Source organism: Dermochelys coriacea, chromosome 11, assembly GCF_009764565.3.
Source record: "Dermochelys coriacea isolate rDerCor1 chromosome 11, rDerCor1.pri.v4, whole genome shotgun sequence".
Lineage (NCBI taxonomy): Eukaryota > Metazoa > Chordata > Testudines > Dermochelyidae > Dermochelys > Dermochelys coriacea.
Genome location: NC_050078.2, coordinates 32,769,742 through 32,794,689, shown reverse-complemented (window position 1 = coordinate 32,794,689; position 24,948 = coordinate 32,769,742). Strand labels below are relative to the sequence as shown.

At 42.2% G+C, this 24,948-nt stretch overlaps 1 protein-coding gene across 1 annotated transcript in view; it reads right to left on the bottom strand.

The window, feature by feature from the left end:
• Positions 1-24,948, bottom strand: part of TANC1 (tetratricopeptide repeat, ankyrin repeat and coiled-coil containing 1) — a 212,023-nt gene that overhangs the window by 160,668 nt on the left and 26,407 nt on the right. Inside the window, 1 exon segment of the mRNA XM_038421221.2 lies at positions 3,590-3,663. Within this exon segment, the coding sequence (XP_038277149.2) occupies positions 3,590-3,663 (74 nt within the window).

Here is a 24,948-nt window from a genome sequence, read left to right as displayed (position 1 = left end):
AACTGAGCAGGGAGCCTGTCTCTCCTATGCTCTATGAACTCCATGTTGGCACACAGGCAGCACGGAGGATGAAACCATCTAATTCAAATGCAAAGGGGACAAAAATAGGATCTAGAGCATTGCGCAGGAGGGTTAGGGCAGATTAGGATGAGAAGGGAGAGGAGCAAGAACCGGGACTAGAGGATGGCATGAAAACTACATCTGGGAGCCAGGGAGTTAAATTGGGGGCAGGAAGCGGGACAGATGAGAACTGGGGGGGAGCGCACTGGGAGTTGCCAGGCAAGAAAACTGAGACAAGTAATCAGTGAGCCAGAAAGGGGAGATAGATCTGACAAGGAGACAGGCTGTATGAGGGATAACTGGGACTGGCTGGTAAAACAGAGTGGGACATGGAGCCAGGGGAGGCAAGGGCCTGAATGAGAAGTCCAAGAAGCGACACAGGGACTTGGAACCAATGGGGATGAGAAACTTGGGTGTGGGAGCACATGACTGGAGACCATGGAGGGAGAAAGAAACAAATGAGGGGGAGAAGGAGAGAACTGGGACTAGATGGGCAAGGAGTTTGGGAGTGGGGTGGAGGGGAGATTGGGGACGACTAGGTTTGGGATATGGAGTCTGGAGGGGTGAAATTAGGACTTACTAAGCAAGGAGTCCGGGATCAGAAGCTTGGGGAATAGAGAAAAAAGAGTGGGACAAGACGCAAGTGGGGAAGGGAGAGACAAGACTGGGACAAGTTGGACGGGACATAGCAGAAAGGGTCAAGCTCAGGGGAAAATGGGCAGAAAAGCTGTACCAGCAGATCATATTCACCTCTGGAGTTTAGAATGGAACCCAAGATCCCCGAATTTCACAGTTTCTCTGCGATTAACAAATGTCTTTGAAACCCACTGGCATAACATTCCATCTCCATCTGGTATTGGTCCAAAGAGGATAATGATCAGTTACTCCATTAGCTCAAGTGATAAAAGTTCCAGCCCTTCTGATGACCTATATCATATTATACCACAGGATGGTATTTCTTGTTTTTTCCAGTTTTCTTAACAAAAAAAAAAAAAAAAAAAAAAAAAAAAAAAAAAAAAAAGAAGCAGCTAGGAAAATACATACAAAAAGCTATATGAATAGAACATTAAAGGTTGAAAAGTCAAGCACCCAAATGTTAGGAAAAACCAGAATTAAGGTTGTCCATGTCACTTTAAATTTTGTTCCCTTGTACATATGCATTATGATACAGTCCAATTATATGATCATATACTACTTTTTTCACAGGACCCTTGCCTTATTGACAGTGCAGGATGGATGGTGCTTGCCTGCGGTGTATTCAGTATTTTGTTTTATTCTTGTTCGATGTGTGGCTGCATGCCTTATTTACCGGACACCTGCTACTTCAAACTCTGCTCTGTTGACAGAATTATTAATTTCCTTATGGGCTCTCTATGGCACTCATCACTAAAGTATCTGAATGCTTCACAAATACTAATTAATTTATTTTCAAAACACACCTGTGAGATGAAGGGATAATATTCTTATTTTACTGATAGTACAGTGAGTCACAGAGAAATTAAGGTCAAAAAGTATACAGTAATTTTGAGTGCCCAATTTGACACACCTAGGATGTCATTTTTCCAGAATATTTAGCATTATATAGCAATTTGAACCTATAAACTTCAGTTGCAATCATTAGTGCTCAGCACTTCTGCAAATCAGAAATCAAGCACCTAGACGCCTGGTCAAAAAGGGACTTTGGAGGCTCCAGTCAGCACCGCTGACCGGGCCTTTAAAAGTCCAGTCAGCAGCGCAGTGGGCCTAAGGCAGGCTCCCTGCCTGCTCTCGCTCCACGCAGCTCACAGGAAGCAGCAACACATCCCTGTAGCCCCTAGCCGCAGAGGCAGCCAGAGAGGCTCCACGTGCCGTCCCTGCCCTGAGCACTGGCTCCGCAGCTCCCACTGGCTGGGAACCACAGCCAACAGGAGCTGCGGGGGCGGTGCCTGCTGGTGAGGGCAGCATGCAGAGCCTCCCTGGCTGCCCCTGCACCTAGGGGCCAGAGGAATGTTGCCCCTTCCAAGAGCTGCCTCAGGTAAGCACCACCCATAGCCTACCCCACACCCTGAACCCCATCCTGCACCCCACTCCACCCCCGCACTTCAAACCCCTCGGCCCCACCCCAGAGCACACACACACCCAGCCAGAGCCCTCACCCCCTCCCACGCTCCTGCCCCAGCCTGGAGCCCCCTCCCATGCTCTGAACCCCTCGGCCTCAGCCCAGAGCCCCCTCCTGCACCCCAAACCCCTCATCCCCAGCCCCACGCCAGAGCCCGCACCCCCAGCCAGAGCCCTCCCCCTCACACCCCAACCCCCTGCCCTGAGTCCCCTCTCTTACCCCAAACCCCTCATCCCTGGCCGAATGCCAGAGCCCTCACCCCCTCCAGCACCCCAATCCCCTGCCCCATCCCAGTGGAAATGAGCGAATGAGGAGGGTGGGGGATAGTGAGCAACGGAGGGAGGGGGTATGGAGTGAGAAAGGGGCGGGGCCTCAGGGAATGAGTGTTCTGTTTTCTGCAATCAAAAAATTGGCAACCCTATCAATTCCATGACTTTCCACAACCTCCATGACTTTGGAATTAGCCAGTATGGCTGACCCCACGGCCGCCCAAGCAGCTTGGCCTGGGGACAGCCATACCGGCCGCTGTTGGAACAGCTTCACAGCCAGCCGCTTGGGCAGCCCTGGGGCCAGCCACACTAGTGCCCTGAAGTGTTCCTGGGGCTAGCTGCACTGTCCACTGCTCAGGCAGCCCCAGTGCAGCTCGCCCCGGGGATCACCTGAGCAGTGGTCCCAGGGATGCCGGGAGCAGCCGTTGCTCAGTGGCCTCCATCAGCTGGTGCCTCTGGCCTCAGTGGCCCCGAGAAGCTGGTGTCAGTGACCCCTGGGTCTGCCCCCAGAGCAGAACCCCCCGCCCCCAGAGCAGCTCACACATACCCCAGCCCTCCACAGAGCAGCGCGCACGCACACACACACACACACACACACACACACACACACACACACACACACACACACACACACACCCTGTCCCGCAGCTAAGATTTAGTCAGGGGGTATTTATAGTACAAGTCATGGACAGGTCACGGGCCGTGAATTTTTGTTTATTGCCCATGACCTGTCCATGACTTTTACTAAAAAGTCTAAATGTTTTGACCATGACTAAATCCTAGCTTTAACTATGGACAACTAGCGAATTAGTGGGTTTATGGCATTGGGTATAATTTACAAAAAGTAAAAGAAAGACTTTTTTATGGATTTCAGACAGTACTATATCAAGTACACATTGGGACATAATATCTCAAACAATATTTAGTTACTTAGAGCAAATGTCTAAAACAGGTATTTATCAACAATTTTTATCTAAAATAATATAAGTAATTTTTTCATCATTAATATGTCTTGACTCTTAAAATAATTCAACTCTATTTAAATATACTTAAAGAATTGTAATTTCCTTAAGAAAATACTATTAAAATATCAATTTACAAAAATGCTGAATTCATGAGTTATGATGAGATCTACAGTATAGCAATATTTAAATATTCATACCAGATTCTTTTTTGCTCCCCTTTGCACCTTCTTGGCTCTTTTTTAATACTGCTTTTAACATTTTAATACTGGTCCTGAAGGAAGAAAGAAAAACAAAAAACTTTAAATACATCATTAATAATGAAAGTTCACCCAAAAAGAAAGCTGCAGCAGACAGGAGGAAGATAAAACTGAACAAAAGGGTATTCATTTGAAACATGTTGATGGTTTACATTAGTTTTCTATAACCAAGTTACATTGGTCAAACCAAATACTGAAGCTGCAAGGAATGTTTTAATACTTGAACCAAGTGATTAGGGGTTCACTATCTTGTTTAAAGCAAAAACATAATATAGCATTCTCCACATTCCACATATAATTAAGGTTATGAGGCTAAACCTGGATAAGTTACGGTAAGACACTCTGGCAAAAGAATGTCTGCTCCTGACCAGAGTTCATCAAGTAGGAGGAAAATAAACTTAGACAAAACAATACCTTCTTGAGGTTGAGTGAAGGTGGCAAAAAAATACTGTTGACAGTAAAACTTATCAGCACCTTCAAATGCTGATATAAAGAGAAAGTACATGAGAACTTCTATATTTTTACTAACTTAATCCATCACAACTCATGCCACTAAGAAGCCAATTTATTTAAAACCATCTTTGCATTGTTTTGCCCCACAATCCCGCTATTACTAACAAGGAATTTTGCATTAAAAATAAAATTACAGTTTTGTTCCTTATTTCCCATTCCACAGTGTAAAAAAAAAAAAAAAAACCAACTAATTTTCTGTATCATCAACTTCTGCAATTTCAGAAAGTTACAGACTACAGGAAGAGAACAAACATCTGGAACAGAAACTTCTAAATAACTGTTTTACTTTTCATAGAGATGAATATGAAACAATGAATGAAAAAGAGCACAAGGGTATTACTCCAAGAAGAATGGTCCCTAAACATAACTTTTTCATTAAACTTCCTGAAATATCTGAGAGTCCTCAACCTCATTTTAGCTAACTGATCTTCTATTGGAAAAAAACACAATTCTACAGGTTTTGTTTTTTCTCTTCTTTTAAGCATCAAACAAGAACACAGCATGAAGCAACAAAATAAAGTAATTGACAACACGTTTCAGAGCGGTAGCCATGTTAGTCTGTATCTGCAAAAATCAACGTGGAGTCCTTGTGGCACCTTAGAGACTAACAAATTTATTTTGGCATAAGCTTTCATGTGCTAGAACCCACTTCATCAGATGCATGGAATGGAAAATACAGTAGCAGGTATAAATACACAGCACAAGAAAGGATGGGAGTTGCCTTACCAAGTGGGAGGTCAGTCTAATGAGATAATTCAATTAACAGTAGGATATCAAGGGAGGAAAAATCACTTATGTAATGGTAATGAGAATGGCCCATTTCCAACAGTTGACAAGAAGGTGTGAGTAACAGTAGGGGTAAATTAGTATGGGGGAAAATTAGGTTTAGGTTTTGTAATGACAACTACTCCCAGTCTTTATTCAGGTCTAATTTGATGGTACCCAGCTTGCAAATTAATTCCAGTTCTGCAGTTTCATGTTGGAATCTGTTTTTGAAGTTTTTTTGTTGAAGAATTGCCACTTTTAGATCTGTTATTGAGTGACCAGGGAGATTGAAGTGTTGTCCTACTGGTTTTTGAATGTTATAATTCCTGATGTCAGATTTGTGCCCAGGAAATGTGGAGTGGGTGCAACTTCAAGGAAAGATAGCACTCATCAATCAAGTATGTAGCTGCAGAGAAGAAAGGAAGAACCATGCCTTTGCATTGAATATGTCAAAGAACTACTTAGATTTGGGACTAAAAACCCACTGCCATAAAAAGCTTACTTCACGGTGTATATAACAACACACCTACATTAGATTTAATATACTTGATCATTTGTATTTTCTCCCCTCAGAAGAGAATACATTACCACCACCACAAGATGCACATAGTAAGGTGTTCATTGTAAGTGCAGACATTAAATGTAGAAGTTACTCAACAGATTGTGAGACCAGTGTCAACAAATCAGTTAACTGGGGGTGTATTTTAGGCCCTGTGAAGGGAAAAGGGTACTTTAAAAAGGATGTGTGTTAGCCAATATGTTTTAATTAGGGCTGTCAAACAATTAAACAAATTAATTGTGATTACTCCCGCTGTTAAACAATAACAGAATACCATTTATATAAATATTTTTGGGTGTTTGCCATTTTCAAATATATTGATTTCAATTACAAACACTGAATACAAAGTGTAGAGTGCTCACTTTATTTTTTTTTTTATTACAAATACTTGCACTGTAAAAATCAAAAGAAATAGTATTTTTTTAATTCACCTAATACAGGTATCGTAGTGCAATCTCTTTATTGTGAAAGTTGAACTTAAAAATGTAGAATATTATTATTATCATTATTCATGCATATACACAAGTGGGTCAAATTAAGGTTTCCTGTGAGGCCTCAGTTCTGGCATTTCCTAACTTTTGAGTGCTTGACTTTGCAAACAGGGTTCTTTTAACATAGTTTCTGGTGTGTAATATATAATAAGCATACACAGTATACTTTAATACAATGACAAAACACTTGGAAGTATAAGTTATGAGCATTTTTATGAATTCAGGCAAGCAATACCCTCTTTCAACAAAGGGCATAGGTAACTGAAGCTCAGTGAGACTGAATGATTTGCTGAAGGTCACAAAGCATGGAAGAGTCAGGATTAGAACCTAGCCCTAATGATTGTGAAGATAAACTGTCTAAAGTTGTCTTTCTGAGTCTACAACCTGCCCAAGTGCCTCTGTTTCTGTTTACAATTTTCCTGAGAAGCACAAGAGGGAAATGAGCAAAAGTTTGGTTTGAGCAATAACAGGTATGGGACTCATGAGTGCCTCCACCCAAGAAAAGACCACAGTGAGCAGTGATAAAGTTCCCTTTTCCCTTTCAGCAACCAGTTGGGGGCAAAGGGATCTTCACGTTTATCCTACACCCACTATCCAAAGGCCAATAGAAGGGATGAAGACATAGCAGAATCCAGGGAGAGAAATTGTCGGTAAGTGTGGGAAATGACCATGGAGATCATTGATGGGCTTTCTGTACAAACCCCCCACCAGGGAACAGAGGGTTAAAGAGCACCTCTGGACACAGGAGGTTCCACCCAACTGGGCCTGCTGGGAGTGCTCTGAATGGAGATGGAGCTTAATGGGGTACATCACTGCTCAGTCAGGGCATTCAATGCAAGGGAGCAGACCTGCCATGGCAGTTCCTGCAGGAATCGAGCAGGAGCCCCACACCACACTGAAGCAGACCTCAATTCAGAGTCAACAGCCACTGCAGGAGAGACAGTTCATGAGAAAGGAAGGGAACTGTGACAAAGTTCCTGCTCTACCTTGATGGGTCTTGTGCTTATTGGCAGATTTGCTCGCCTTGGAGCTTCACAGCAGCCCTCAGCTTGGCCGTTTTTCTCAATTCACAGTCCAGGTCAACTCCTCCTGTGTCTGACCAGGAGTTGGGAGGATTTGGGGGGAACCCGGACCTGCCTTCTACTCCAGGTTCCAGCCCAGGGCCCTGTGGAATGCAGCTGTCTAGAGTGCCTCCTGGAACAGCTGTGCAACAGCTACACCTCCCTGGGCTACTTCCCCCTGGCCTCCTCACAACACCTTCTTTATCCTCACTATAGGACCTTCCTCCTGGTGTCTGATGATGCTTGTACTCCTCAGTCCTCCAACAGTATGCGTTCTCACTCTCAGCTCCTAGCACCTCTTGCTCCCAGCTCCTTGCACATGCACCACAAACTGAAGTGAGCTCCTTTTTTAAACCCAGGTGCCCTGATTAGCCTGCCTTAATTGATTCTAGCAGCTTCTTGATTGGCTGCAGGTGTTCTAATCAGCCTGTCTGTCTTAATTGTCTCCAGAAGGTTCCTGATTGTTCTAGAACCTTCCCTGTTACCTTACCCAGGGAAAACGGATCTACTTACTTAATATATCTGCCTTTTATTACTCTCCTATAGCCATCTAGCCCAACCCTGTCACAGAACATACTATCCCCTTCCAGCAGGGATGCAATTCTGGCCACTAACCTGGACTTCATCCCTGCCTCTCCAGAGAAACTGTGCAGCGGAAGCCACTATCCAGGGCTTCACTATGTCTCTGGAGAGGCAGGGACACAGTAGGAAGTAACGCAGGCTTGGCTTCTAAGACAGCGACTGAGTGAGTCCTAGCCCCCACCCCCACATGCTCTGTGAGCACCACCAGCTGACTGCGAGAGAGCCTGGCTGGGGAGAGGTTGCAGTGGCAGCCCGCTCCCTACCCAGGCTCAGCTTCTGGGTACAGCAGCTGACTCCAAGCATGCCTGGGGAAAAGGGGGGGCCTCCAGCTCACTCAGCTGCTGTCCCCAGAAGCTGAGCCTGGGCAGGGGGCAGCCCACTGCTGCCACAGCCAGGCACTCCTCCAGTCAGCTGCTGCGCTGCACTGGACAGCATCCCAGTCAGTGTGCCTAAAAGAGGGCCTGGCCCTGCCCCTTCAGGCTCTGGCCCCACCCTATCCACTCCCTGCCTGGGCCAGCTGCTGGGGGGCCACTCGACCCTTCATGCCCCTCCAACAAATTGTCTATGGACCTTTGATTAGTAAACATCTGGCACATTTTTTCAGCCCTGAAATAGAGACTAGTTTTACATGTACACTTCACTCTTGAGACAGCTCCATTTATTTGTAAAACCAAAGATGTAGGTTAAATTCCCAGTAGGTGTACGCCTACGGCAGTAATTTTGAAATATTACAGCACAAGTACCACCAGCACTTATTGTAGATGTGAACACCAACTCCTTTGTGGGGGGGAAAAAAACAAACAAACAAACATTCAACAATACTTGGAAATGGAAGTTTATTTTAAAATGTTGAATAATTTGCCGAGTTCTGCAACATGGATACATGCATGACGTCTAGCATTTCAAACTTCATATGACTATATATGTTTAGGAAAAGAAATTGTACACCAAATACCCACAGAACGCTGCACAAATAGAAGTCATTTTGCTATAGAAGTCATTTGTTTTCTGGACAATGTTTTTAAAGCTGGGAAACAACAGGAGGCAGCAATTCCTAATAGTAGATAGATTTATTAGAGGGGGACTTTTATGTTAAGAAGTTAGACAAAAATCTACTGGAGACCTGATCTAGGCTCAGACTTAGGATAAATGGGGGGAGGGGCAGAAGAAGAAGTAAACAATAAAAAGAACAAATATCAGGCTTCTACACTGACAGCTCACACTAGGCAGAAGCAGCTTCAAAACTTGGATTTCTGCTTCTAAACTCTTTTCCTCTTCCTGAAACAGAACAAAATTCACATTTTTGAGTTACAAAAACACTTTGCTCATGTGCTGCCATTAACATATGCAAATTCTACAGAATAAGTGTGTGTTTTAGTACTACATAAACACAGATCCAATTCTTTCCTTGTACTCCTGGCATATATCCCTACCTAGATTTCACACAAATCCAAGACTCCAGACCCAAAAAGTTCATAAAAGTTTTCATGTGTTGCCTTGTATGTCATCTTAAGATTTCTATAAAAGGCAGTATGCTAAAAAAAAAAAAGAAAAATATTTTGGATAATTATAAATTTAAAAAGTTTATATAATGGTGTAACAATATAGATTATAGCATTTGGAAAGAGAGTTTAACTTGGCAGCACAAACTGGTTATACATACTTCCACAAATTCCCAACTAACGAACATCTGCTATAAGGCAAGTCTTTTCTAAAAAACAAGATATCATGTAGCTCATCTATATAGAATACAGAGTTTTATACTATAGGCAATCTAGTTATCTAGTGCTAGTAGAATAATAATCCCTTGTATGTTGGATAAATTGAAATTGTTGAATTCATACTCATGAATAATTAAAATTTAGAAAATTTCACCAAAATGCATCATATTCCATCTTTTGGACTGAATGTTATACAGAGTTTTGGAACTATTTCTCTCCTCTCTATCGTCAGAGACAATGTTGGAATCTACACTAATGAAGAATAATTCACTGTATGGTATTTTAGATTAGAATACAAATATGCTGAGAGATGTTTCCTTTTGTTTCTTTAAAGAAGGATATTTATAGCACTTCTCAGAAGCAATACTGTATAAATATAGGTTATTAGGGTTCTCTCTGTCATTTCAAAATTTCATTATGTTGCAGATTCCTCAAAGGCAACTCAGGTGTTATCCTGGTTTTAACTTTTAAAACCCTAAAAAATTACTAAAAATTCATCTAGTCAATTTCCATAGGTTGGCAACTCCTTTCTTCTACCATTATTATTCATACACACACATAATACAAAGGTATATAGACAGTTTCTCCCATATATACTCTCACCTGTAGTGCCTCTGGTGGCAACCACAGTGAAACTCTCACCTGTTAATTGTTTTCTGTGATCCAGTTGTGCCAATGCAGGCCATAGGACATCATGCCACTCAGTCAGTGAAGGATCAGTAATTTCACACCTGTGTGTCCTTCAAGCATTTCCTAGCAGCCCTTCTGCAGATGATGACTTCCACATTTGAACAATTAATATGAAATTAACTAGACTGCAACAGGGACCTGCTTGCACTGTTAATAACTAGTTCCTTTAAACCAGTATTTAAAATGGTGTGAATGCTCACATAGGCAGGACAAAACCTTTGTTGCCACTATTTCAGAGAGCAACAAAATCTTAGTGCAGGCAGGCCTCAAGTGTACTGATGCCTCAAGAAGAGCCAGGCCTAATTCAAAAGAACATGCTTGACACTTGCATCCCTTTAACTCAGTGGTGGGCAAACCACAGCCTGCAGGACCATCCTACCCGGTCCCTGAGCTCCCGGCTGGGAGAGGCTAGCCCTTGGTCCCTCCCCCGCAGGCAGTGCAGTTTGCGCCCGCCCACCTCCCAGGCTTTCCAATAAGCCTGTCCTGTCACTCTGAGCAGCCTGGTAAGGATAAGGGGGCGGAGGGTTGGATAACGGGCAGGAGGTCCCAGGAGGCAGTTGGATGGGGTGGAGGCGGTCAGGAGACAAGTGAAGTTGGATAGAGGGTGGGATCCTGGGGGGGGGCAGTTAGGGACGGGGGTCCTGGGGGGCACTCAGGGACAGGGAGCAGGGGGGTGGGATAGGCGTGGGAGTCCCAGGGGGCCTGTCTGGGGGCGGGGGCGTGGATAGGGGGCAGGGCAGTCAGGGGACAGGAAGCAGAGCGGTTTGGATAGGGTGTGGGGTTCCGGGGGGGTGATTAGGGGTGGGGAATCCCAGGATGGGGTGGATAGGGAGCAGGGGCCAGGCTGTTTGGGGAGGCACAGCCTTCCCTACCCAGCCCTCCATACCGTTTCGCAACCCCGATGTGGCCCTCGGGCCAAAAAGTTTGCCCACCCCTGCTTTAAGTATATCATATCTGGGACTGGAGTAAGTATCCTGCCCTGTAGCAGACGAAAAGCACTCTCTCTCTCTCTCAAGTCAAATGTGGCCTGTCAAGTCTTCCTGTGTGGCCCACCAGCTCACCTTAAAAAAAAGTTTATAATTAATTTCATGAACAGTGATGCACTGCGGATCATTTGTAATGACTTCCTTAGTAAGTAACTTAATAGCAGTGCTTAATTTGTAATGAAAGAGGTACCTGGCTCAAATTAAACACTGGCTGGGCACCCAGAGAGCGGCAGCTCCTGGCTGGGTGCCCAGCTCTGAAGACAAGAGCTGCCACCAGCAGCAGTAAAGAAGTAAGGGTGGCATGGTATGGTGTATACTTTACTACGGTGCTGCTGCTGGCACCGCTTTCAGAGTTGAGCGGCCAGAGATCGGCAGCTGCTGGTGGGAGCCAGGGGTGCCAGGGCTATGAAATTTCTATCCTAGAGGTGCCAGAGCTCAGCCCCAGCAAGCTCCGGCACAAATTAAGCACTGCTTATAGGATCTTAAGTTCTTGTGATAGCATTGGCTACGATTGAGTTGGGCACCACCCATTTTTTCATTCATGATGGAAATTAAGCCAAAAATTAATGTGAGTGGGACTAAACATTGCAAAGTCAACAGCAAAAATGAAGCTTTAAACCCAAACTGGACAGCAGTTTCTTTTTATTATGCCACCTCATTTAAATGCAAAACCTTCGTGTTTAACATGCAAACTGTATCCATCTGTAAGGTCGTCAACATGAGGCAACACTTTGAATCAAAGCAGAGTAACTTCAACGCAGCCTATCATCCTGACTGTGTTGCAAGACGTGACAAAACTGAAAATCTGAAGTCTTCGTATCAAAATTCAAAATGTAATTCTCACATCATCAGTGACTATATACGAAAAGTTTCAAAGTAGCAGCCGTGTTAGTCTGTATTCGCAAAAAGAAAAGGAGTATTTGTGGCATCTTAGAGACTAACAAATTTATTTGAGCATAAGCTTTCGTGAGCTACAGCTCACTTCATCGAATGCATCCGATGAAGTGAGCTGTAGCTCACAAAAGCTTATGCTCAAATAAATTTGTTAGTCTCTAAGGTGCCACAAGTATGCCTTTTCTTTTTGTATAGGAAAAAGCAACAGCTGCTTCTCTTCGGATAATGTTGGTACTAGCTAAAAAGAAACAGCCTTTCCTGGATGCCGAGCTTGTGAAGGAGTGCAAGTTGGAAATGCTGGAGGAGGTTTTTGCCGGAGATAAAAACAAAGATGACATTGTGAACCGTGCAAAGCAAGTTCCCGTCTGATTTGATAGCAGTGCAAAGTTAGGAAGTAATTTATGAGGATTGTTTATCAGCACTGCTTTTCGATTTGAAAAGCGCCAAATATATGTCTCTTGCAGTGAACAAATAAAGAGATTTAAGTGACACTGCCCGGCAATCACCGTTTGTTAGATTTTATGATGGTGAAATTTTTCAAGAAGAATTTTTGTGCTTAATACCATTAGATACCTACACCACAGGAGAGACCGTTTTTGAAAAGGTAAAAGGCTTTTTTGGGGAAAAAAATCGTTTAGATCTGCAGAAAGTAAACTTAGCTTGTTACAGACAGAGGTCCCTCCACGATTGGGGGCTTTGCTTCCCATTTGGCAGCAATACACCCTTCATTCAATATATATCACTGCATCATTCACCAGACTGCCTTGTACACTAAGTTGCCTGGGGACTAATCATGAGTATTGTGATGAGATTAAGGAACTACATACGCTCAACTTCTAGCTTGCTACATCGTCTTTTTAAAGCTCCTTTACAAGACATTTCAGCCAAAAACAGTGACCTCTTGCAGCACAGTGACATTCATTGGTTAAGTGTGGTTAGAAAGGTTGTGAAGCTTTGAAATAGTATAATTTCTTTCAAACCACAAGACCCATATGGCTTGCGAATTCCTGGAATTTATGAAGGATATCCCCTCTAGGTCACAGGTAGATTTTCTGTGTGATATTACTGGTCACTTGAATTCCCTCAACTTGCAGCTCCAAGGCCATGCAAGCAACATTGGGGATCTGTTTGAAAAAAGTGCATGCCTTTCAGAGGAACCTTGAAATCTTTCAGGCAGACTCAACAGGAAAGATGTTGCACTTTCCCACACCGCTTGTCACTACACACGAAACTTCTATGAAAATGAAGCAAGAATTCCTAAACAATCTGATCAAAAATTTTAAAATGCAATTTGAGAATTTTAAAATTCCAAAGGATTTGGTTTTGTTTGTTCATGATCCATTTGTTGTCTCTGCCAATGGATTTCGCCCTTCTGAAGCAAAGGCCATTCTTGATTCAACTGATGAAGGTGCCTTTCAATTAGAAATTATAAGGCTCCAGAGCTCAGATGCCTTGAAGGCAAAATTCAGAGAAGTGGGACTTTGTGATTTCTGGACTCAATATGCTGACCAGTTTCAGAATAGCCAGAATCTAACCATCTATCTTTTAACAATGTTTGGATCAATGTCTCTCTGAGAATCTGGGTTTTCTACCATGAACATAAAAAAACCCAATACTGCAATCACCTGACAGATGAGCGTCTTCACCTGTGCCTTTCCCTGACCTTTTACAAATCATTCTTCAAAAACTTGCCAGAGATCAACAATGTCACCGCTCCCATTAGATATTGTCACAAACACAGGTAATAATGTTGATTTATAAACTTGGTTAAAAGACAGAAACACTAATACCTATGTTGCAATAAAGGTCTCTATCGGCAGCTGATTTTTTGTTGCCGTCAGCTTTCTACGCAAATGGCCCGCTTCGTGTCATAAAATTCTCAAATCAACCCACAGGTAGATCTAGTTGAGTATCACTGATGTAGCGTTTAGACTTCTTTCTGCCCACCTAAAAGGACAGGACTATTCTGTTCTTTGTGTGCCACTCTTTACAGAAGCCGCAACTGTCCAACCCAAAGGTGTTGGTTTCTGACAGTCACATGCCATGCTAAAGACAGCTAGCATCACTAGCAACATCACCCTCTAGAACAGAGGTGAGTAAACTTCGGCCCACGGGACCGTCCTGCCTGGCCGTTGAGCTCCCAGCCAGGGAGGCTAGCCCCCGGCCCTTCCCCTTCAGTACCCCCTCCCCCGCTTTACCACTTCCCCCACAGCCATGCCGCTGTGTGGGCAGCGTGGCTGGCTCCAGCCAGGTGGCGCAGCTTCCAGACATGATGCTCTGAGCAGCATGATAAGGGGTTGGATAAGTGGCAGGGGATCCCAGGGGCCAGTCAGGGGACAGGGAGCAGTTGGATGGGGCGGAGGTTCTGGTGCGGGGAAGGTCAGGGGATGGGAAATGGGGGGGAAGTGGATGGGGCGGAGGTTCGGGGGGGGAGCAGTCAGGGAACGGGGGGATGTTGGATAGGCATGGGAATACCGGGGGGGCCTATCAGTGCATGCAGAACAGGGGGTGTTGGATAGGTGTGGGAGTCCCGTCACAGGGCGGGAGTGTGGATAGGAGTCGGGGCAGTCAGGGTACAAGGAGCTGGGGGGGTTGGATAGGCATGGGAGTCCCGGGGGACCTGTCAGGGGGCGGGGGTGTGGATAGGGGTCAGGGCAGTCAGGAGACAGGGAGCAAGGAGTGGATGGATAGGAGATGGAGTCCCAGGAGGGGGAGTTAGGGGCAGGGGGACTTGGAAGGGGGCAGTCAGCAGACAAGAAGCAGGGGGAGTTGGATGGGTCACGGGTTCTGAGAGGCGGTGGCCAGGCTGTTTGGGGAGGCACAGCCTTCCCTACCCGGCCCTCCATACCATTTCACAACCCCAATGTGGCCCTCAAAAAAAGTTTGCCCACCCCCGCTCTACAATATGTTTGTGTGTCAGTTCTTCCAGCAACACCATATTATCTGCATTATCCAGGTGCCCCATGAACTCTCCAGCCAGCATTTGGAATTTGATGCATTCTTCCCAGATCCCATAGTCCATTCAGGGGATTTCACCTGCTTGACTGGAAGTCTTAATCTTGGAACAGCCAGTTCACAGAACGGCTAGTTTTAGCTCCAAGGATGGTGGGATAGGGGTCATGCCAAAGTCTAATGAACTAGGTCTTGGAAAGATACTGGGGCATGCCTACACTGCAAAATAAAAACACCACACACACCCCACAACAGTGAGTCTCAGAGCCTGAGTCAACTGACTCAGGTTACAGGGCGAAAGATAGCAATGCAGATGTTCCTGCTCAGGCTGGAGCCCAGGCTCTGAGACCCACCGTCCTCTCCAGGGTTGTGCTTCAACAGGGCTCAAACTCACTTACACAGGGTGGGGTGTTTTTTGGGGGGCAGAGGAGCAAATATGGGGGTTTTGTTGGGGTTTTTTGGAGGGCGGGGCGGGTAGCATAGTACCTATGGGGATGTCTAAGTGCATCCCTAGTTTAGGCGGATGATTTAGTCCGTGTTTGAATTCCATGTGAACAGTTAACATTCTGTTATCTGTTCCATGGAATCAATTACTTCACCCACCAGAGTTGGTTACCCTCTTCCCTCAGTACGCAAGAGTCCAGTTTCATACATTGGTCAAACTGGACAGTCTCTATGTAAAAGAATAAACGGATACAAATCAGACGTCAAGAATTATAACATTCAAAAATCAGTCGGAGAACACTTCAATCTCTTTGGTCACTCGATTACAGATCTAAAAGTGGCACTTCTTCAACAAAAAAACTTCAGAAACAGACTCCAACGAGAGACTGCTGAATTGGAATTAATTTGCAAACTGGACACTTTGATCATCACTACAAACGCCCCCCCCCCCCCGCCCCACTTTCCTGATGGTAATAGCTCACCTTTCCTGATGACTCTCCTTACAGTGTGTATGGCAACACCCATTGCTTCATTCTCTCTCCCTCTCTAAATAAATAAATAAAATAAATAAAATCTCCCCACTGTATTTTCCACTGAATGCATCCGATGAAGTGAGCTGTAGCTCACAAAAGCTTATGCTCAAATAAATGTGTTAGTCTCTAAGGTGCCACAAGTACTCTTTTTTTTTTTGCGAATACAGACTAACACGGCTGCTACTTTGAAACCTGTCAGTTTCCAAAAGAATTTCTGTGGACTGAATCTGTTTCAGGCATGGGACTTTGAAGTCAAAAGACTTCTGGAGTTCTTCTTTGGTGATCACTGCTCATAGAGACTGGACAAGCCAGTTATCCTAAGCAGGAGACTGGAGATCTTTATTGTGATTGCTGCTACCATTATGACAAAGGTTAGTAAGAGGTGGGGGAAAATTATGACTTATCTGGGTAATGGAGCACATGCTATTTCATCTGCTTGAATACTCCCCTTCCAGGCTTAAGCCACTCTAGAAAAATATAAAAGTAGCTAGTGTTCATGGCAAGCTAAGTGGTCACTAACTTATTTTTATGCCTCAGATTTTACTCAGTTTTGTGGTCTAATAAATCTTTAGGCAAGACACTGGAGTCCAGGGGATGAGAGGAGAATTTAGCACAGGCTGTAACTGTAAAGTCAAGCTTTGGGAGTTTCAACCACAAGGAATTATCCTCTGTGGTTATCTTTTAAGTCTTTCCAACATTTAGCCAAAGTCAGCTTAGCATTAGAGGATTCCCAACAGGATCATGCCATCTTGTGAACAAGGATATGAATCATTAGCATTTTTCAGGAAAGAAACCATTCCCTTTACATCAAGAAGTACTGGAGAGCTGCTTAATGAGAGCCTGCCAGTTCACAAACACATTTTTAATAGAACTTTCTGGCTTTCCTAGTAGCATCCTGAGTGGAGTATCCATTTTCTCTTCCAGTACCTCATAAGAGTACACACTTAAGTGATATTTTGCAAAATGCTCTCCTCCCCCAGATTAGCTCAGTAAGTGTAAACTGGCCTGAACCACAAAGCTCAGGACTGTTTGGATCCAGAGCTTTGGTTTTGGACAGCTTCTAGTTTAAACCAGAATATTCTGAGTTGAAGTTTCAACTTTGTCCACATATTAGCTTAACTATTGCAAGACATAGCACAAAACTGCTCCAAGTCCATTATGGCACAATGGAGGTATTGAGGTGGACAGAGTGACAACCTAATGTTAGGGAGTCTGATAACAAGGTTCCTTAGATGAAAAGTCAATTGCAAAAAAGTTCTGCATTATCTGAGCCTATTACAAACTGCCTTTTTTGTGGGGGGGAGGGGAAGGGTGCGAACGTTAAGATTGCAAATTCAGATCCTGTCTAGCCTAGAAGACTGTATGATGACTGAAAGAAAAGGGGGGAAAAGAACTAGTGAAATGACAACACCAAAAAAGCCAAGAGAGTGAAGATTTATATACTGTGACGGTAAGGAATTGTTTAATGAGACTGTTTTAAACTTTTAAACACGTATGTGACGATTCTGGTCACTTAATGGGTTTTAATCTTTTAAAAAAAAATTAACCAACCCGACCCTTTCATGTCTTCTTTTTTAATTGTGAAGCATCAACAATTTTTAAAAAGTGTACTCTTACAAAAATGTACCAACTACATTTAAAAAAAATCCTCTGCAGGTCACCATTAATACTTAAAGTTATATAAAATGCCAATAAAGGACTATAGCTTCTTGTCAATGACAATGTTTATAGGAACATTTTCAAGTATGCCAGTTTATACGCATTTTGAATATTCAGCACGTAAAAACTACTTTCAAGCATGTGGAAAAAGATGGTACTATTGCACCTCCATTCCAGATCACTAGTTGATATCCATTCCACAGAAGATTATTAGAAATAAAATCCATAAGGTTATTATAGATAATCTATTTTTCTAAACATGAGGAACACCCTTCTAAAATAAAGGTATACCAATATACACAAAAGACATTTATTTGTTTTTGAGGGAGGACTGGTCTAAAATGGTACATCAGCTAATACAAAAAATAGTTGGATTGTACCTTCCACATTTTGGGGGGGGAGGGGGGGCGTCTTAAAAACCTAGACTAACATTTTAGTAAGAGAAAAATACACCAGTCATTAAATGTGGGACTTTGATAAATTCTGTGTCTGCTGAATGCCACTTGCTCATATGATTTATAAATATTGCCATACCTAACTCTGCTCCTTCTGAAGTCAATGCAGAGTAAACCAATGCTGAGTGTTTTTAAAAATCGCACCCTTATTTAGGAAGAGGGGCAGAGACAGTAAACCTTCTCATATGCCCCGAGGAATCTTTTTATATCACAGTATCTCTCCAAGTTCCTGAAGTCCAAGTTTTCAGAAGTGACTAGTGATTTTGTGTGCCTTAAGTGGAGGCATGTTCAAGAGACCTGATATTCAGAAGATAGGGGTTCACCAGTTTCTTAAAAAGCAGGGTCCTTTAAAACATCTCAATTTGGGCATCCAAAATCATTAGTCGTCACTTATGAAAATGTGACCCCAGCATTTTATATAGGTAGCCACGTCTATTGTTCTATTAACAGCCAAGAAATGCATCTTGGTTCAAGGCAGAAGGGCATATCTAGGATACAATGGAGTGAAATATAATTTCCTATTTGTAGAAAAACAGTAGGAATGTAAAGCTCAAAGCTTGATTCCACCCTGATACATGGTCTGGCAAGACCTGCAAAAAAGCAGAGAGCCAGCAGCTTAGTGAGACACACTTGACCGAACAGTGGCCACTAAGAATAGGCTTACAAATGAGGAGAAAATTGAGCACTGAAGAAAGCAACAAAAACAGAACTCAAAAGGGCACTGAAAATTGTGCTGACATCCTTTGCTTAACTCAGCTTTTATGGACAGCATAAAAGTAACATGTATTTAAGCACACAAATTCCACTCCAAACCTTCTCCAAATCAGTAGCCCCAAAGCAGTTCAGAAATGACAGCATTTCATTGGGGACAGAGACTCAACAACAAAGTATCCATTTGATAGCTAGTAGTTCTGATAAAGGATTAAGGTTGGGGAAAGCATTAATCTGGTCATACCCACCACTTAAAATTATTAGTTTCTGAATTGTAGGGTAGACTTTTAGACTTTTCCTGGCTTTGTTCAGACAGTTCATACTGAAGGAGCCTATTCTGAATCCTGACTCAGTAATGAATGATAGAAGTCTGTTCAAGGGTGATCTACAAATAGAAAATGTAGATTTTTGTCCTTTTTTGCTTCTTTACATAGTGGACCTGAATGACTACTTTCAAAAGACTTTTTTTCTACTTATTTCGAAACCTTACAAATTCAGGTACTGTCAGTTTTAGAAGATGCTGCACGAATGTTTCCACTAACATTTTTCAAAAGTTTCCCCATCGTTGCCAATGCTTTCTGCTCCAGCTGTGTCAGCAATTTTGGGAGCCCTTGTATTGACAGGTTTCAGAGTAGCAGCCGTGTTAGTCTGTATTCGCAAAAAGAAAAGGAGTACTTGTGGCACCTTAGAGACTGACAAATTTATTTGAGCATAAGCTCGCATCCGATGAAGTGAGCTGTAGCTCATGAAAGCTTATGCTCAAATAAAATTTGTTAGTCTCTAAGGTACCACAAGTACTCCTTTTCTTCTTGTATTAACAGGTCACCAGCTCCTGCAGATATTTTAACTACGTCAGTTAGAATGCTTATAACAGCCAGCATCCTAGCTACATAAGGATGTATAGCATAGCATAGTAAGGCTGAATAAGTAATATAACAAAAAGTGTTCCCTACAATAGGCATCCCCTAATAAAGATTAGGGAACCAGTGATTTCATCATATCGCAAGTCAAGAATGAAAGTTGAACAATTGGAAGGGGAAGGGATTTTTAGTTTCAAACTCTTGTTTGCTTTTGTTAGCAACTGTTTTACCTTCATACTAAACAGCTTGGATATAGGATATCTTTGTTCAAGATTCAGCACTCTCAATCCCTCAATTAAAATGTTAGAACTCACAACAAACAAAATGTTTTCAAGTAAAACCAGACCTAATATTTCCATGATAAATGACAAGCCGAGAAAAAACAATCAAATGAATAAACCACCACACAGACAGACAAACTGCCAGGCTTGCTTCACACACCATAAAGCAGTAAAGAAAAGAACAATTTCAATTTTAAATAAGTCCTCTGGCGCTAACTTTTAAAATAAAACAAAAGACAGGATTTGGGACTCAGGATATCCAGGTAAAATTCCCAGCTCTGCCACAGACTTCTTGTGTGATCTTTGGCAAATCAATTACTCTCTCTGTGCCTCAATAGAATGGTGTTAACAAAACTGCCTTTTGTAGGTCTTCTCTATGTAGACGGTAAGCTTCTGGGGGCAGGGACTGCCTCTTACTAACAGATAGTTATACTGGGGTCCCCAGTCACAGGGCCTATAGCCACTACAGTAAGAGGTGATAAATAGTTAGATTAATCTTTACTATCATTTCAAAGATATGCTGCACTCAGTGTTTAATTAAACAATGACATGGATGAAATAGGAAGTGTGCATGTCTTCTTTTTTGCTTCTTAATGCATAGATAGCAGCCCTGAATGCTTTTCTCACCTCTCAAAAAATAGAGTGGGATGGCATTTCCTACTTCTTTTCTAACCTTGCAAATGTCAGAAGTCATTGTCTTCCTTGTTTTAATCAGTCTTTACTGGTAGAAGGAACAATGTGCTGCACAGGTACTGAAAAGAAGAGAGAAGAGAGAAGAGAGAAGAGAGAAAAAAGAGAAAAGAGAAGGCCTCTGAATGTATTTTACATGGAAAAACTGACCAATCCTCATAGCTGATGCTGAGCCTGGCTCTTATTTTGGTTCAAATGTGAAGTAAATTTTTTCTTGTGTCCAAGCAGTCTCTCTTTGGGTCTGATTCTAAATGGAGTTAGAAAATAACTAAGGGCTTGAGGAGAGAAGAAAATGTCTGTGTCCCATTGGCAGAAGCAGGGGAAAAACCTTAAGGGACAGACTAGAATAGAAACTCTACAGAAACTATTTGTACTCTAGTGAAATGTACATGCCCCACCCATCCCCATTTTTAATTTTTTTAAGACTACAAATACTATGCCAAGTGTCAGTATCATATTCCAATGAAAAAAAGGTAGAAATAAAGAACTAAAACATTTTTGTCTACAAACTATGGGATAGCCTCATAAGCTATAGCAACAAGAATAAAATGCCTATTTCACAATCTTTTAAAATAAAAACAAAAAAAGTGAACCTTTTTTGGTTTTCACAGGATTGTTTTAAACAACTTGGCTGAAAGAAAAAAGTATTGTAGAAAACCTGCATTACCTAATCACAAAACAGTCTCATTAAATCTGACATCAATATAGTGAATGACGAAACCAAGCTGGTGACACTGTGAAAGAACAGAAAGAGTTGCATACTCTGTTTAATTCACTTTTTACTTCAGGAGTGTGCCTGGTGTACAATTTCTATTGCCATGAATGCAGAAACTCGATACTTAGCTGAAATCTGAAGTTATTATACAATCCTGAGCTATCAATACAGAACAAATTATTTACATCTGGCAGGTCTGTGACAGAGATAAGAATATTCTCCACTTCCTCAAGAAGATGGAGGTGTGGGGCAATGTGGCATTATATCAGCAAAACTTTACATAATTCTGTTTTGAGTTTCCCACTTCTGTGTTTACCTAATCTTTGTTTAAAAAATCAAGGCCCATTCCACCCTTACAATAAAAAGATCCACAAGGACAAATGCTAGCTTCCTGCTCCTATTTGGAAGACGAGGGCAATGCTATTCAGATAATACACATAAGGTACCCAGTAATCCATAACTTCAAGACTATACAGAGACTTGGCAATACTGTCCATTTCCCTTCCTCTCCCCACTAAAATGACAAGTGATAATCATAGTACCACAGAAGATTAGGTTTGGAAGAGACCTCAGGAGATCATCTAGACCAACCCCCTGCTCAAAGCAGGACCAACATCCTAGCTAGGGCTTTGCCAAACCAGGCCTTAAAAACCTCTAAGGATGGAGATTCCACCACCTCTCTAGGTAACCCATTCCATTGCTTCACCACCCTTTTAGTGAAACAGTGTCTCCTAACATCCAACCTAAACCTCCCGCAACTGCAACTTGAGACCATTGCTCCTTGTTCTGTCATCTGCCAGCACTGAGAACAGCTGAGCTCGGTCCTCTTTGGATCCCCACTTGAGACAGTTGAAGGCTGCTACCAAATCCCCCCTCACTCTTCTCTTCTGCAGACTAAACAATCCCAGTTCCCATTGCCCTCCACTGGTCTCTCTCCAATTTGTCCACATCCTTTCTGTAGTGGGGGGCCCAAAACTGGATGCAATATTCACCAGGGCCAAATAGAGGGGAATAATCACTTCCCTCGACCTGCAGCAATGCTCCTACTAATGCAGCCCAATATGCTGTTAGCCTTCTTGGCAACAAGGGCACACTGTTGACTCATATCCAGCTTCACATCCACTGTAATCCCCAGGTCCTTTTCTGCATAACTGCTGCTTAGCCAGTCAGTCCCCAGCCTGTAGCAGTTCATGGGATTCTTCCACCTTAAGTGCAGGACTCTGCAATTGTCCTTGTTGAACCTCATCAGATTTCTTTTGGCCCAATCCTCCAATTTGTCTTGGTCACTCAGGACCCTATCCCTACCCTCCAGCATATCTACCTCTCCCCCAAGCTTCGTGTCAGCTGCAAACTTGCTGAGGGTGCAATCTATCCCATCATCCAGATCATAAATAAAGATGTTGAACAAAACCGGCCCCAGGGGGAACTCCGCTTGATACCGGCTGCCAACTAGACATCAAGCCATTGATCACTACCCTTTGAGCCTGACAATCTAGCCAGCTTTCTATCCACCTTATTCTCCATTCATGCAATCCGTACTTTAACTTGCTGACAAGAATACTGTGGGAGACCATATAAAAAGCTTTGCTAAAGTCAAGATATATCACATCCACCACTTTCCCCATAGCCACAGAGCCAGTTATCTCATCAGAAAAGGCAATCAGGTTGGTCAGGCATGACTTGCCCTTGGTGAATCCATGCTGACTGTTCCTGATCACCTTCCTCTCCTCCAAGTGCTTCAAAATGGTTTCCTTGAGGATCTGCTCCATGATTTTTCAGGGACTGAGGTGAGGCTGACAGGTCTGTAGTTACCTGGGTTCTCCCTCTTCCATTTTTTAAAGATGGGAATTATAATTTGCCTTTTTCCAATCATCCAGGACCTCTCCCGATCGCCACAAGTTTTAAAAGATAGTGGCCAACGGCTCTGCAATCACATCAGCCAATTCCCTCAATACCCTTGGATGCATTAAATCTGGACCCATGGACTTGTGCATGTCCAGCTTTTCTAAATAGCCTTTAACCTGTTCTTTCACCACAGAAGGCTGCTCACCTCCTTCTCATACTGTGTTGCCCAGGACAACAGTGTGGAGATCTATTTTAACTAAGGTTGTCGATTAATCACAGTTACCTCATGCGATTAATTTAAAAAAATTACTCGTGATTAAAAAAATTTATCACGATTAATCGCAGTTTTAATCACACTGTTAAACAGTAGAATACCAATTGAAATTAAATATTTTTGGATGTTTTTCTACATTTGTAAATATATTGATTTCAATTATGAAACAATACAAAATGTACAGTGCTCATTTTATATTATTTTTATTACAAATACTTGCATTGTAAAAACAACAAAAGATAGTATTTTTCAATTCTCCTCACACAAATATTGTAATATGATCTCTTTATCATGAAAGTGCAACTTACATAACTGAACTCGAAAACAAAACAATGTAAAACTTTAGAGCCTACAAGTCCACTCAGTTCTACTTCTTGTTCAGCCAGTTGTTCAGAAAAACAACTTTGTTTACGTTTATGGGAAATAATGCTGCCCACTTTATTATTTACAATGCCACCTGAAAGTGAGAACAGGCATTCACATGGCACTTTTCTAGCTGGCACTGCACGATATTTATGTGCCAAATATGCTAAACATTCATATGCCCCTTCATTCTTCAGCCACCATTCCAGAGGACATGCTTCCATGCTGATGATGCTCACTAAAACAAATAATGCATTACGACTGAGTGGACTTGTAGGCTCTAATGTTTTACACTGCTTCGTTTTTGAATGAAGTTTTTTGGGGGTTTGTTTGTTTGTTTTTTTTTTGTTTGTTTTTTTTTACTTATTTCTATGTTTGTAAATTCAAGTTTCATGATAAAGAGATTGCACTACAGCACTTGGATTAGGTGAATTGAAAAATACTATTTCTTTTGTTTTTTTACAGTGCAAATATTTGTAGTCAAAAATAATTATAAAGTGAGCACAGTACACTTTGTATTCTGTGTTGTAATTGAAATAAAATGTATTTTAAAATGTAGATAACATCCAAAAACATTTACATAAATGGTATTGTATTATTAACAGTGCAATTAGTCTCACAATTAATCATGATTAATTTTTTTTTTAAAATTGATTGACAGCCCTAATTTTAAACTATTTCCAAAATTACTCTGTCGGAGTTCTAAGATGCTAATAACATTCTGAAGCTGATTTGACTGATCAGGGGTTCTCATCAGCAAAACAGAAGCAGTGCAAATTTACCATGAATTTACAAGCTAATAGATGGAAACAGAAGCCACTAGAGTTACAAGAACTGTTTTATTAAGGCCAAGACATTAAATTTTACAACGCTTATACTTTATTAGTAGCTGAATTTCATACATTTTAGGAGATAGCTTCAAAGCAATATCTTAGACATTTATTACAAAGGAACTGAAAACTATTAAAAATTCTACTTGTGTGTATGGTTAGGGAAACTTTTTTTGCAAATATTTTCATAAGTAGCAATTTTAACATCATCAGGAAAAGATTTTTCTTCCAACCCCTCCTGTCCCTATTTGAGCTTTGGGAAAGAGGTTTAACAACACTGAAAACAATGCTGTATGTCCACACTGATTTATGCCTTGAAACCAATACAGGACAGAGTACTATACATTTAAAAATGATTTAATAGTTATGTTAGTAGGAAATGTTTTCCCGCTGGCTGTGGAAGCTTGGCTTTGTTTAAAGCCCAT